This window comes from Eumetopias jubatus, unplaced genomic scaffold (assembly GCF_037043125.1).
Source record: "Eumetopias jubatus isolate StellerSeaLion01/CBP00866 unplaced genomic scaffold, mEumJub1_p1.0 scaffold_4, whole genome shotgun sequence".
In the NCBI taxonomy this organism is placed as follows: Eukaryota; Metazoa; Chordata; class Mammalia; order Carnivora; family Otariidae; genus Eumetopias; species Eumetopias jubatus.
The window spans coordinates 155808855-155824097 of record NW_028274810.1 but is presented as its reverse complement, the minus strand read 5'-3'; the positions used below and the strand labels follow the sequence as shown (position 1 = coordinate 155824097).

At 36.1% G+C, this 15243-nt stretch overlaps 1 protein-coding gene across 1 annotated transcript in view; it reads left to right on the top strand.

Annotated features, from left to right (window-relative positions):
* The window catches only part of CPNE3 (copine 3), a 50850-nt gene that overhangs the window by 13646 nt on the left and 21961 nt on the right, over nt 1-15243 (top strand). Inside the window, exons 2-7 of the mRNA XM_028111441.2 lie at nt 503-640; nt 917-1096; nt 3108-3182; nt 4583-4654; nt 9810-9893; nt 12655-12744. Coding sequence (XP_027967242.1) covers nt 509-640; nt 917-1096; nt 3108-3182; nt 4583-4654; nt 9810-9893; nt 12655-12744 — 633 coding nt within the window. The 5' untranslated portion in view covers nt 503-508. The remainder of the gene's footprint in view (nt 1-502; nt 641-916; nt 1097-3107; nt 3183-4582; nt 4655-9809; nt 9894-12654; nt 12745-15243) is intronic.

Genomic DNA, 15243 nt, shown 5'->3' with positions numbered 1-15243 from the left:
CATGCTGCACCAACTGAGCCAGCCAGGTGCCCCCGAAATTCTTTGAAAATAAAATATCTCACTCAGTATCTTGTTAAATAAACGAATACAAATGAAATAAAGGTTGTAGTTTGATTCATTTTGTTTTTCACCTAAATACTATGTTTACCTTTATGTGAAAGATCAAGATTATATTTGGACTTTTTCTGAATGGTAAAACTTATAGTAAAGTGAAAGGAAGATTAATATGTCTTATTGGCCATTTTAAAAGCTGCATTTTATTGTCATACATTAAATGGGTTTCATCCCAGCAAGAGAATCTGACCAAAGCAACATCACTGGGATGGGCTAATAGCCCATCTGAATTGTCAGGAGGCACATATTAACAGTCTTATTCTAGCAAGTTTACTCCGGATCCTATTCTGACAGTTTGTCCTAAGAATTCAGCTATTTCACTGGGAATGTATGTACTTCTTAAAGGCACCATTTCATTAGCATCTTCATTTCCTTGGTTTTCTCACAGCTCGAGATGGCTGCCCAATGCGTTACGAAGGTGGAGCTGAATGTCTCCTGTGACAATCTTTTGGATATGGATGTAGGGTCGAAGTCGGACCCTTTATGTGTGTTATTTTTGAATACGAGCGGTCAACAGTGGTATGAGGTAATGTTAAATACTGTAGGTGAAAAGCAATCTGAATTGCTCTTTTGATAATGTGAAGCGCTTATTAAAACCGTTAAAAATAATGAAAACATCTCATCTGTTAATGCAGTTTTTGGGGGCAAGTTTGTCCTTGATTGTTGAATTTTTCATCTACATATAGAAACTTTCTTCAGCTGTCTGTTACGCTTATATTTAGTTACCTGTAGTACATAAAGATGCTAAAATGTAAGTGCTCTTTGATCTGAAGAAAATTTTTGTTTTTGGGGGTGAGTATAGGTTGATCGCACAGAAAGGATTAAGAATTGTTTGAATCCCACATTTTCCAAGACATTTATTATTGATTACTACTTTGAAGTGGTTCAGAAATTGAAATTTGGGATTTATGACATTGACAACAAAACCGTCCAGCTGAATGATGATGACTTCTTAGGAGAATTTGAATGTACCCTTGGACAAGTGAGTATAATTAGCTATTGCAGTATATTGTGTCTAAATTTTAACCAGAGAATTGGGCATTTTTTATAAGTGCTCATTAGTTTAATTTTTAGGGTTGAAAAGTATATAATCACTTTACAGACCTTTTTCATATATTCGTATGTTTGGTTTGAACATTATAGAATTTATGTTATTTTTCCTAAGGGCAGGGACTGTTGTGTTTTTGGCAATGCCCATTAATTCTTTCGAGTTACAGGTGTTTCATTTGACACTTCAGTAAATAATACCATTGCTCTAGCTGCTTTGTGTACTATTTACAGATTTCAGTACAATTTTGTTCTTTTAAAAAAAATTTTTTTTAAAGATTTTATTTCCCAATGTATTTGAGAGAGAAGGTGTCAGGAGGGGCAGATGGTGGGGAGAGGGAGAAGCAGACTTTGCACTGAGCGCAGACTCTGAGATCATGACCTGAGCCTAAACCAAGAATCAGAGGCTTAACAGACTGAGCCACCCAAGCGCCCCTACAATTTTGTTCTTATGTTAAAGTCATAAATACTTTCAAAGTAACAGCAACTTCTCTGATGTTCTTTTTTTTTTTTTTCAGATTTTATTTATTTATTTGAGAGAGAGAGAATGAGAGATAGAGAGCACAAGAGGGAAGAGGGTCAGAGGCAGAAGCAGACTCCCTGCTGAGCAGGGAGCCCGATGCGGGACTCGATCCCGGGACTCCAGGATCATGACCTGAGCCAAAGGCAGTCGCTTAACCAACTGAGCCACCCAGGCGCCCTTCTCTGATGTTCTAACTAACGTGACTGATCCCTCTAGATCCCCGATGGCCCAATGCTGTCCCTTTACCTGGCTTGCTATTCCTCAACCCTGGGTACATCAGTGTAAGCCTTCCTCCCCGAGTAAGCCTCCTCTGACCCCCTTGAGTAGTTTGGAGTGACACTCTGTGCTCATCCTGGTACTCTCTGCCTTACCGTCCACTATCCATCCATAGTTGCTTAATTATCTGTCTTTCCTATATGACAGATTTGATCAGGGTAGAGGTGTGTCTGTAGGCTCACCATTTTGCTTCTATCTCAGAGTCTGACTCCTAAAGAGAAATCACGGGGTGCCTGAGTGACTCAGTTGGTTGTAAGACTCTTAATTTTGGCTCAGTTTGTGATCTCAGGGTCCTGAGATCCCGCTCAGCGGGGAGTCTGCTTGTCCCTCTTTCTGTGCTCTCCCCCTACCCCACCACGTGTTCCTCTCTCAAATAAATAAATAAGCAAAATCTTAAAAAACAATTAAGAGAGATCATGACCATTTGTAATAGAGCTGGAAAGGGCTCAGGAGGGAAGAGTCATTGTTTTTCAGCGGGTGACAGTGCTTAGATTTGTTTATTTTTCCATGTATTGTTTGGGGATCTTGGTATTTCCTGTGTCTCAAGGACAATATGAAGCTGAAGCTGATCAGTTTTCTAAAACTTTGATGAATAGTATCAAAGAGAAAATTAAACAAGTATTGATTTTTTTTTGGAAAAAATCACATAGCTAAATTATAATGAATTTGATAGAGGTATCTATTTAAGAGTACTTAGGTCTACTATATTAATCAAAATGATATTTTGTGGGGGTTATATATTCAAATTATGTGTCAGTTGAAAAACTGAATCCCATGTATTGAGTGTTCTGAGGCCCACCTCTTACCTACAGGGTTCTCAGCTCAGTAATTGGTATATGTGAAGAGAACGTGTCCCTCTTTTTCCACTACAGGGAAGAAGTTAAACTTTGAAGTAATTGATAAAGAAACTAGTGGCTGGGGAGATTGTATCTGCCAGGACTAGCCCCTAGGAAATCTTTTCCAGTGGGTTTTAAATATGTAGATGTGTTTTATAATCTCTAAATCTTTAAGGCATGGACTTAATGTTTCCATTTCTGATGACTTAAGTTGACTTAACTTTATACTCAACTCTTTTTGAAATCATTCAGCTTAAAAATTCACATACTGAAGTGAAATAGCTCTTTGTATCACTTTCCAATTTTCACAGATTGTTTCCAGTAAGAAGCTAACTCGACCCCTGGTGCTTAAAAATGGCAGACCTGCGGGGAAAGGGAACATTACGGTAACAATAAGATATTTGTCTTTTGCCTGAAAAGATTTAGCATAATAGGACATGCTGAAACTGTGCGTATCAGACAAATACTCTATAGCCATGCTTTGTCATTTGATCCTGAATATTACTTTAAATCTGTACTTGCCTTATAATGATCACAAATGGGAAATAATGTTGGGTCAAAAAGAAGGAGAAAAATGCAGTATGGGAATTCCTTCTTTGAGTCTTTTAAGTTGCTCATGGAATCAGGTGCAGCTTGGTGATGCTTTGCCTCTCCCCCATGGAAGTGTAAAACCCCATGTTAGAGAGAAATGACTTAATTATCTGAATGGATTAATTTGACCATCTACTAAGCAAACATAGTTCCACCAAAAGGACAGAAACTGCATAATGGATTTCATCCCAAATGGATCTTATATTATGCCATGCCCATTGAACCTCTCTACTCTTTTTTTTTAAAGTTTTTATTTAGTTATTTAAGTAATCTCTGTACCCAGTGTGGGGCTCGAACTCATGACCCGGAGATCAAGAGTCATATGCTCTCCCAACTGAGCCATCCAGGCGCCCCTGAACCTCTCAACTCTTAACCATCTTTTTTGTGCTTGCGCTCTCCTGCCCATCCTCCCACTCAGATTTTTCCATTGCTAATTACTGGTCCTAGGCAAATGAATATATGCTTTATACTGTTTTAGATTTCAAATTACATAATGTTGTACTTTAAATAAGTATCTTTAAATAATAGGATAAAATAATTATCTTCTATAGTTTCTGTCCAGATTATCACTGCCTGGAGCAATAGTTTCTAACTTTAGCTCTGTCTGAGAATGGAAGGGTGGCTCCCTCATGTTTGAGGGTTATTGTCATTATGAGGGCATTTCCCTAAGCAACTGTTTTGCTTTAGTTTAAAGACTGTTAAGTGTCTTTGGGGTGTTGACTTTTGTGAGACAGAACATTATAGTAGTTAGCTCTATTGCTCTTGGGGGTCATGATAGCTTGGAATTTGCTTTTAACTATAGTAAGTTTTTCAGTGACATTGGATGAAAAATGTTGATCTCATATTTCAATTTAAAGTGTTCTTTAGGTATGATTTACTCACACTTTAGTAGGGTCATGCAGTCTTCCGGGGCTTTGATTTTTCACTGGAATGGGGAAGATCCAGTTTGGGCAACAGCATTTGAAAAATAAGTTGCATAATACAGATTTGGCATATTTAGGGAAAATATTTTGTACACATAAAAGAAATAATGATCATTCTTTCTGAATGGTACTTTTTTCTTATCAAAGATTTAAAAATTCATTTATATTAGTACCGATTGTATCTATTATCAGATAACAGAATAAATCAGTACTTCTGAGTTTGTCAGAACCCCTAAAACATATTGTCTTTCACTTACCTTATCTCCTCATAGATTTCAGCTGAAGAAATAAAGGATAACAGAGTGGTCTTGTTTGAAATGGAGGCAAGAAAACTCGACAATAAGGTGGGTAGTTGGCACATGTCCACAAAGTTATCATGTTTTGCCTCACATTGATTCCTTTTTGAAAAAATAATAATGCAATTAGTATTATGAACTCTATCATCTGAGCATCCCTTAGAATATTTAGTTACTTCCAAATTCTGCTTTTCTATGTATGTTTAAGCAGAAGCCATTTTCTTTTACGTCTTTCCTCTAGATATCAAAAGGCTTGTCTAGATTAAAATAGGAGTTCTTAAGAGCATTAATGTTTTTGTAAAAGGCATTTGAGAGAGTATTGTTGGATTACCTTAAGGAAAGAAATAGAAATTCCATGCTCTATTGGATTTTTCTCTTTGCTTCCAGAAGTCGATGTTTATTTTTAATGAAGAATGAGTACAGTACATAATAACAGAACAAGTTAGTATATAGCATGAATTAGAATAATTCTTTGAGTGATTTTATACTTAATCACATAAACCAATCAGTATTTTTTTTTTTATCATTTTCATTTACCTTACAATTTAGTTTGCAAACATCTTAGACTAGTAGCCAGGGACTATTTTTATTTTGGAAAAATTTAAACATACAAAAATAGAATAGTCTTTAAAAAACTGTGCATGTCCCCATCATCCATCTTCAGCACTTACAACTTATGGCTAATTTTGTTTCATCACCACCCCTATCTATCTTCTCTCCTCGCAGACATCATGTCATTCCATCTATAAATATTTTGGTGTATCTCCAAAGATTCTTTTTTTTTCTTTTTAAGCGATAGAAGTTTATTATGCAAGGATACAGAAAAAGCTCTCAGGAGTGAGAGGAGTCCCAACAGGGTTGCTCTCCAAAGATTCTTTTTTTTTTTTTTTAATGATTTTCTTTATTTGACAGAGAGAGACACAGCGAGAGAGGGAACACAAGCAGGGGGAGTGGGAGAGGGAGAAGCAGGCTTCCCGCTGAGCAGGGGGCCTGATGCGGGGCTCGATCCCAGGACCCTGGGATCATGATCTGAGCGGAAGGCGGACTGCTTAACGACTTAGCCACCCAGGCGCCCCTCCAAAGATTCTTTTAACAGTATAATTGTTTGGTATGTTTCAAGTCTTTTTTAATCCATAAATTTCCCCCTTTCTTTTGCTTCCCTCCTCCCTCCTTCCTTTGTTTCCTTTCATCCCATCCATCCATCCATCCATCATGGAACTTACTCTATAAAGAAATGGACTTTGTCCTATAGAAGTTGTAACACTGCATATAGCTGATTAAATCCTTGTGGTGTCATTTAAAATGTTCCTCTCTCCACCTTTATTTCCTGATTTCTATAAGCTGGTAACTGAATCTAGAGGAATACCAAAAATGGTATTTTGCATTGTTGGTAAGGCAGTCTCATAGGTGGTGGCATGTGATTCCATCAGGAGGCTCACATTGTTGAGTTCTGTCTTTTTGGGACGTCAGTGAACATTGATGATAATTATACTACCTAGATATGTTATTTTATTAAGAATCCGTTAAATAGATTCTCATGCTATCATTGTTTCATTTATTAATGAGGATACTTCTATAGAGAAAAGTATTCTTACCCATGTTAGGTATTTATTTATTCTGAGGTATGATTGTACAGGAAGCAGTTTAAAATGTATGATTTTTTTCCTTCATATATACCATTTCACAGAATAAGTTGGTTCCCTATCATCCTCTAAATGTGACAATGAGGGGGGTTTTTTTTGTTTGTTGTTTTTTATTTTTAGTATTGCTATGAACTCTTTATCAGTGAACTCCTGTTGATGCTTAAATTATCTTAACTTTGGCCTGTGGGAACCTCTTTAAGTTTGTTCCTGAAATCAGTTGGCAAATCTCCAGGAGTCTTTGGATAGCTTCCTTGCTCTGTGGCATGACAAGATGTTCCAGGCTTATTTTATGTAATTTCTGCCCCAGACTGGCAGATTAAAAAGAGCCTGGTTATATTTTAGTGGAAATTGTTATTTAGAGACCAGTCTTGTGCTAGGGGTGCTTATTGTCGATTATTGCCACTTACTGTTTCCAAGGCTTTTTAGTAGACAATTAGAGGAAAGACTGTTTTGTTTTTTTAAAGATAAACTAAATCATAAATTTATATAACTATTTCCATTTCAGATATAGAATTACAGGGCCTTACTTCTTTAATTCTATATTTGTGCCTGCCTTCTCTTATGGTGAAAATCTCAGTTCCTAAGGATGTTAACATAATTGCTTATCTGTTTTGCCTTTTATAATATCTAATACTTTCAGAATAAAAATATCCATATTATAATTAACAATATTTTTACTGAAAACAGATTGAGATTTCTTTGAAATTCTTTTTTTTTTAACTTAATTTATTCATTTATGTAATCTCTACACCCATTGTGGGGCTTGAACTCACTACCCTGAGATCAAAAGTCATATGCTCTGCTGACTGAGCCAGCTAGGCACCCCTCCTTGAAATTCTTTTTGTCTTTAGGGTTATATATTCTACTTGGGTTATATATTCAAATTCTTGTGTTTTAAAGAAATCTTTTAGTTATTCTATCACAGTGACACATTTGAATTTTGCTTTTGATATTTAGGGATTGCTTTTAATTTTTAAAAATTTAACTTTGTTTTATAATTACATAAAAGATTTATATGGTTCCAAAGCTAAATCTATAAAACAAGATATATTCAAGAAATTTAGCTTCTTTCTCTGTCCACTCTGTTTTTCCTTCCTTTGTCCCTGTAGGTAATAGTGTTTTAAAATTTATATTTTATGGTTTAATTTTTCAATTTCCTAAAAAAAAATCTAAGTTTTTTTTTGTGTGTGTATGTTTGTATGTCTCTGTGTATATACATATATGTATATATGTGTGTATATTGATGTAGCTAAATAGATATGTATGTATGTATGTATGTATGTATGTATGTATGTATTTGTATTTTATTCTCCACCCTCAGCCCTTGGGTAACTGTAGCATACTACATACATACACTTTTTTTTTTTTAGTGAGGGAGAGAGAGTGAGAGTACGTGTGTGTGCGTGTGCACACGTGAGTGGGGGTGGGGAGTGGGCAGGGTGGGTGCAGAGAGAGAATCTTAGGCTCCACTCAATGGGGAGCCCAACTTGGGGTTCCATTTCACAAACCTGACATCATGACCTGAGCCGAAGGTGAGAGCCTGTCACTTAACTGACTGAGCCACCCACGTGCCCCCATACATATGCTTTCAGACATATATATATATTCTCTGGATGTGCATATATACACTTTTGTCCACCTTGCTTTTTTTCACTTAACATGTTCTAGAGATCTGAGTCAGGAACTGTTAATTCTTACTTTAGTTCTACTACTGACATCTTAATGAACTTTCAAAGGTTTGTTGTCTGACTTTCAAAATGGTAATAATGATATTCTAACCTTTCTCAGAGATTTATTTCTAAGATAGGTCAGACAGGGTACATTAATGTGTTTTTAGAAAGTTAACTTCTCTGTGTATAGTGCTGCTATTAGTTTTATAAAATGGTTTACAGAGAGGCTTATTACATTGATTCTTAAGATTCTTCTTAGTAGATAAGGTTAAATTTTAAAAAAAGTTCTGGGGCGCTCGGGTGGCTCTGTCAGTTAAGTGTCTGCCTTCGGCTCAGGTCGTGATCTCAGGGTCCTGGGATCAAGCCCCAAGTTGGGCTCTTTGCTGTCTGCTTCTCCCTCTCCTTCTGTGCTCTCTCTCCCTCTCAAATAAATAAATAAAATCTTAAAAAAATTTTTTTTAAAGTTCTGCGTAACTTTTGTGTGTGTGTATATATATATTTATATCTATATTTTAAAAGTTTACTTAGTAATGTCTACACCCAAATGGGGCTCAAACTCATGACCCAAGATCAAGAGTCACATGCTCTTCTGACTAAGCCAGCCAGGCACCCCTGTGTTTATATATTTTTTAATATTTTATTTATTTATTTGAGAGACAGAGCATGAGAAGGGGGAGGGATAGAGGCAGAGGGAGAAGCAGACTCCCCACTGAGTGGGGAGCCCAACATGGGGCTCAGTCCCAAGACCCTGAAATGATTTGAACCAAAGTCAGACGCTTAACCAACTGAGCCACCCAGGTCCTTCCTTCCCCCCCACCCCCAGCCCTGTGTTTATATTTTTGACTGTACCAAATATATTACTTGATTGACATTGAACTGCTGAGGAGGGAAATAACATTATCTTAGTTCTTAGTTTAATACTGCGTTTAATTTAGGACTCAAAAAATCTTCAATTCAGGGACATAGCTGCATATATTACTGTGGAATTAACAGGTGTCCTTTCATTTTGACAATAAGTCATATATTCTAAAGAGTATGGAAATTTCAAAATAAAGGCAAACAAAAATGAGAAAACAAAATAATTTATAATCTCACTACTTGAGTTTGACCTCTGGAAGTGATTTGGTCATTCTTCCAGAATTTTATCTCTGTGTATGTGTGTGTGTATTTGTGTGTGTGTGTGTTGAGGATGGTGATAAGGGTATTTTGAGCACTCACTGTGTTTCAGCATTATACAGGGGTGCTGTGGTGAATTGCAGAGGAAAAAGAAGATGTACTTTGTACGCTTGAAATAATTCTATTATGCACTTCACATATTTACCTCTACTCCCTCTCTGTGTAAAGAAATGTGTGGAATTGGTGGAAGAGTATTGGACATAGAAGGTATAAAGTCAAGACTCAGATCCATGAATTCATTAGATGTGTGATCTTGCCAAAGTCATTTAACCCCTGCAAGTACATTTTATTGCTGATAACAGCTCTGTCCCTCATGGAGTCAGTATGACTAATATTTGGGATGTCATTTATATAAAACTATTCAGTGCTATGGGAATGAATACTCTTAATAATGAACACAAACCCAAAACATATTTTATTAATTATGGGTCCTATTGTTCACTATATTTTAAAGCCATGTTCTCATGTTTTTTTGAGAGGCAAAGGTATGATACACAGGATTATGAGCATTTATCACAAATGCCTTAATAGTTCTCCTTGTAGGCATCAGCAAGTTTGTGAGTTTGTGAGGAAGGTGATGGGATTTGTATTTACTACTATACTGTATATGTCTGTACTATGGAGTTAGACTTCAGGTATTGCTAACATGTAACATGTATAAAGTGTGGTTTCACATGGTTTCAGAGGAGAATAATTGACTTTTTTTAAATGTAGGATCTATTTGGAAAGTCAGATCCATACCTGGAATTCCACAAGCAGACATCTGATGGAAACTGGCTAATGGTTCATCGAACAGAGGTGAATATCAGAATTTGAAAAAGTAGAGTTGAGGTTTCCGTTGTAATTGTAGTAATCTAAATTTTTAAAAATTATGTATTTTTAAAAAGTATCAATCTGAGTTCAGACATGTAGAGCCAGAGATACAAGATCAACAAACTCATTTTTTTTTTCTTTTCATGTAGTGGTGCTACTATGCTGAACTACTAGTAAAATTTTATTTTGAAAAATTTAAAACCCTATAAAAAGCACTAAGATGTATACCTGTATATCCTTCACTTAGATTTAGCAACTGGCCATACCTGCATGTGTGTTCTTTCTCTCTCACTCACATACACACACAGACACAGATATATACATATGCAGACATACACGCATATACTTCCCGTTTGCAAAACTATTTTATTTTAATTTAATTTAATTTTTAAAGATTTTATTTATTTGACAGAAAGAGACACAGCGAGATAGGGAACACAAACAGGGGGAGTGGGAGAGGGAGAAGCAGGCTTCCTGCCGAGCAGGGAGCCCGATTCAGGGCTCGATCCCTGGACCCTGGGATCATGACCTGAGCCGAAGGCAGACGCTTAACTGACTGAGCCACCCAGGCGCCCCTGCAAAACCATTTTAATGTAGGCTGCAGAGATCATGATTCCTCACCTTAATACTACAGCAGATTTTTATTAATAACAAGGGCATTCTCCTATACAATCACACCTGAGAGTTTAATTTAGGACTCAAAATTTATAGCATCACTCAGTATATCATTTAACTTCAGATTTCCCCAGTTGTCCCACACATGTTTATATACACACACACACACATATACACATATACATAGATATACACACATATATACATATATACATATATATATCTCCATATATTTTTGTCCAGGATTGATTCAAGTTTCATATTTTGCATGTGTTTCTTATGTTCTCAATATATAAGATTCTTCTCCCTATCTGCCTTATATTTTCATGCCATTGAATCTCCTGAATAATCAAGACCAGTATGTCTAACATTCTGAGTCTTCTGTTTCTTTATAATTGTATCCAAATCAAACAATTCCATCAAGAACATTATGTGTTCTTGCTCTGTATCATCAGAGGACCCATGATATCAGGCTGTCCAGTATTGATGTTGCCAACCTTGTCTACTTGGTTAAGCTGGTGACCACCAGATCTTGCCATGATAAAGTCCCATTTTTTACCTTTTGTAATTAATAAGTGATCTGTGGTGTGATACTTGGAGACTGCATGATTAAACTGTTTTTTAGCTTATCACCTGTCTATTGATGATCCATACCTAGATCAATTTTTATATTAGGGGTTATGAAATAGTGATTTTTTTCTTTTTTTTTTTTAAAGATTTTATTATTTATTTGACAGAGAAAGACACAGCGAGAGGGGGAACACAAGCAGGGGGAGTGGGAGAGGGAGAAGCAGGCTTCCCGCAGAGTGGGGAGCCCAATATGGGGCTCGAACCCAGGACCCCGGGATCGTGACCTGAGCCGAAGGCAGCCGCTTAACGACTGAGCCACCCAGGCGTCCCAATAGTGATTTTTTTCTAAATCTTTCATCCCTTTACATATGTTAACAGATACTCCTCTTTCATCTCTTTTCTTGCTTCCTTTTTAATTTTTAGTAGACTCATGACTGTTAACACAGTGTATTCATTGTGTTATAATTCATTACTGTCATCATTTTTGCTGTTCAAATCAATCCAGATTTGGCCAGGGAGAGTGACATCAAAAGGCTTCTGGGTTCTTTTAACATAACCCCATTAGTATTTAAGCATTCTTTTATATATTTATTTATTTATCTATTTATTTATGGGGTTTTTTTAAGTTTATTTTTTTTTTTTTTAAGTGATCTCTACACCAAACATGGGGCTTAAATTCACAACCCTGAGATCAATTATGCTGCTCTGACTGAGCCAGCCAGGTGCCCTCATTCTCTTACTTTGTATTAAAGTATATTCTCGGGGCACCTGGGTGGCTCAGTCGTTAAGCATCTGCCTTTGGCTCAGGTCATGATCCCAGGGTCCTGGGATCGAGCCCCGCATCAGGCTCCCTGCTCAGTGGGGAGTCTGCTTCTCCCTCCCCCACCCCCCGCTTGTGTTCCCTCTCTCGCTGTCTCTCTCTCTCTCTCTCTATCAAATAAGTAAATAAAATCTTAAAAAAAATAATAAAGTATATTCTCAGGTCACCTTATGCTCACTCTGTCCCAGGTCTGGAATGGGCCCTTTCTCTTGGAACCCTATTCCTTTAAGGGAGTAGTGTTAGATATGCTCATAGCTACTGAGATGTCATTTCATTTTTGTCTTTTTGATGGACATAGCTGGGAAACGTGTATTTGTGTTTATTATGTGTATGTATATTTACAAAAATTTTAAATCACAAATTTAGACTATTTCTTCCATTCAAGTCCAACCCAGCAAGGTTCTTTCTCATCGTTTCTTATTCCAAATTTGAATCTTCTGTGTCCTGCAATGAAAACCCTGGTTTCCAACAAAATCAACAATCTGTAGTTTCTAAGTTTACCTTGATATGGGTGAAATATATTTTCCAAGTAGTTTCTTTTCTTTTCTCGAATGTATCTATCTCATTTTTCTTCTAACGCTTGTATAATATTGTCCTAGATAGCTTTTCATTGAAAAAGTTGACTGGGTGAAAAGGTGAAGGATGATTGATGAGAGTGTAGCAAGAATCTAGGAAAAGGAAGAGCAAAATATTAATGGACTGAATGTTTTTCTAACTAGTCTTTGAACCTTCATTTTATAGGTTATTAAAAATAACTTGAATCCTGTTTGGAGACCTTTTAAAATCTCTCTGAACTCCCTGTGCTATGGAGATATGGACAAAACGATCAAGGTAATTTAAAGTTATATATATTTTATATATACACACATATATGTCTTTCATAAAACTAGTTGATTAGATAGTATTTCATAGAAGTAAATGATCTGATAGATCCCTGTAAGGATTGAATTTTATTTGTATTTAGGAATATTAAAATAGAAATGTCTCTGGTGAGTAAATGGTCAGTTTGAAGGGTCGACACGTTTGACTGATCTGTTCACCTAATGCTTAATCAAAAATTATGATTTTTATTTTACTCTTCATTTTTAAAAATAAAATGTCCAATTTAAATCTTTCCTCCCTTTAATTAAAGATTCCTTTGCTCTGCAAATAGGAACCTTTAACTGCCCTCTTTGCCTTTGGTGTGCCCCTTGCAGATAAAAGCAGATTTACTTGACTAAAAACCCAGAGCTTCCTTCTACCATCAGCAGTAGAGAATAGTGGTGGCATTTTCCATCGCTTATTTTCAGAGCAGGATATTATTCATTGAAAACTTCTAGATGGCTTTAGTATAAAGCATTAGGAAAGCAGAGTGGGAACAGGAAGTAGCATGTGTCTGAGAATTTTTTTAACGTTTTAATTTGTAGCCATTTATTAGAAAATATTTATTATTTTTAAGACACATTATCCTAGAGTCTCTTTATATAAGATTCCAGATAGAAGCCTCTTCTTGTGTTTACTTGTCAGCAAACCAAAGTGGAGTTTGTTTTTGTTTTTGTTTTCTTTTGGTAATGAATACGGTAAAAACAGGAAAGGTGATGGCACAGAGCACAGGATTTCGTGTCAGGCTTAGGCCTTCAACCAGGTAAGGGATCTTGGGCAGGTCATCTAACTTTTTCACTTATACAATAGAGAAAATAATGTCTAGATTACCAAAAAGGGAAGGATTAAATTAATGAAAGTGAAAGTTTTACAAACCATTATACATAGCACAGATACTGTTACCTTGAAAATGGCTTCATTCCTTAGATCCAAAAAAATTTGTCCTCAGTTGGCAGAGAACTTTAAAGATTAATATAAGTACAATTTATGTGTTATTTCAAACAGCAGTGAAAATTTAGGTAAAAAATAAATAGTAGAACAGTAGTTTTAAAAATTACTTTCTATTGTTATACTAAATCTAGAACTTTTGCTTTTCACATTAAAAATAATAAGTTGAAACTTTATTAGATCTGAGAAACAGGAAAGGCTGGGGAAAAGAAATGCCTAAACCATAACTGATTGCTTGTAATAATGTGTTAACAATGAAACAATGTTTTTTAAACGTTTTTTGCACACAGTGGCATGCTTACAGGGCTATTTTATTATAGTAAGTAAACTGATTTTCTGAGCTTTCTCTGATGAATGTCTTCCGTTCTTAAAACTTCCTCAGTTTGTTTTAACCATACACAACTTGGTTTGCCACGTCATGACTGTCTTTATTTCTTTAGTGCTGTATTTCTTTGCAATATCACAAAGTCATACATCTGTGATTCTCTTGGTGTTTGGAAATCATTTAGAGGTGTGGAAAAGAGTTTTAGAGCAGAGGATAGAGTCAGAATCATCAATAGTTTTTTTGTTGCTGTGTGAACGTGCCAGTGTTATCGCTCCAGCATGTATTATTATTCTTATAAGATCAAGTGAGTAAAAGAAATAATCATGCATGTTGCCACCTTGCCTAAAATGGGAATGCCTTAATGAATGTAGTGTTGTGTGGTGTGTGCATTCTTTTATATATATACATATGTGTATATGCATATATTTCAATGTCACAAGCACTGCTGATACTGTATCATTGTTTAAAACAGCCAATAGTATTAGTTTTTGAATTTTTGAGAAGAGAAATTAAATAACACAAATCATTACATCATTTACCGCAAACTGTGTCTGAACATAGGCCAGCATCACATCTTTCTTTAGCACTGAATGTTTGTCTTCAGTGGGGCAATGGTGAATTTTTCCTATATAGTTATTAGAGTGAGCTATCAGAAATTCCAACTTAGGGGTGCCTGAGTGGCTCAGTTGGTTAAGCGACTGCCTTCGGCTCAGGTCATGATCCTGGAGTCCCGGGATCGAGTCCCGCATCAGGCTCCCTGCTCATCGGGGAGTCTGCTTCTCCCTCTGACCCTCCCCCCTCTCATGCTCTCTCTATTTCATCTCTCTCTCAAATAAACAAAACAGAATAAAATCTTTAAAAAAAAAAAAGAAATTCCAACTTAAAAATCTTTTTACATTCCCTGTAGTCTTAGTCAGTCTAAACATATGAAGGTGTTCATATGCTTTTTTAGGTGTTCATATGCTTTTTTAAAAAATAAAATTGGCCTTATCAAAGCTTGATCTTGTCTTAGATAGAAGTTGGAGTTTCCTGAATGCAAATCTAAAGTGCAAAGTTCAGGGGCACCTGACTGCCTCAGTAGAGCATGCTACTCTTGATCCCAGGGTGGTGAGTTCAAGCCCCATGTTGGGTATAGAACTTACTTAAAAAAAAAAAAATCAAGTTCTATTTTCCATAGTTAAAAAAAAAATCTATTA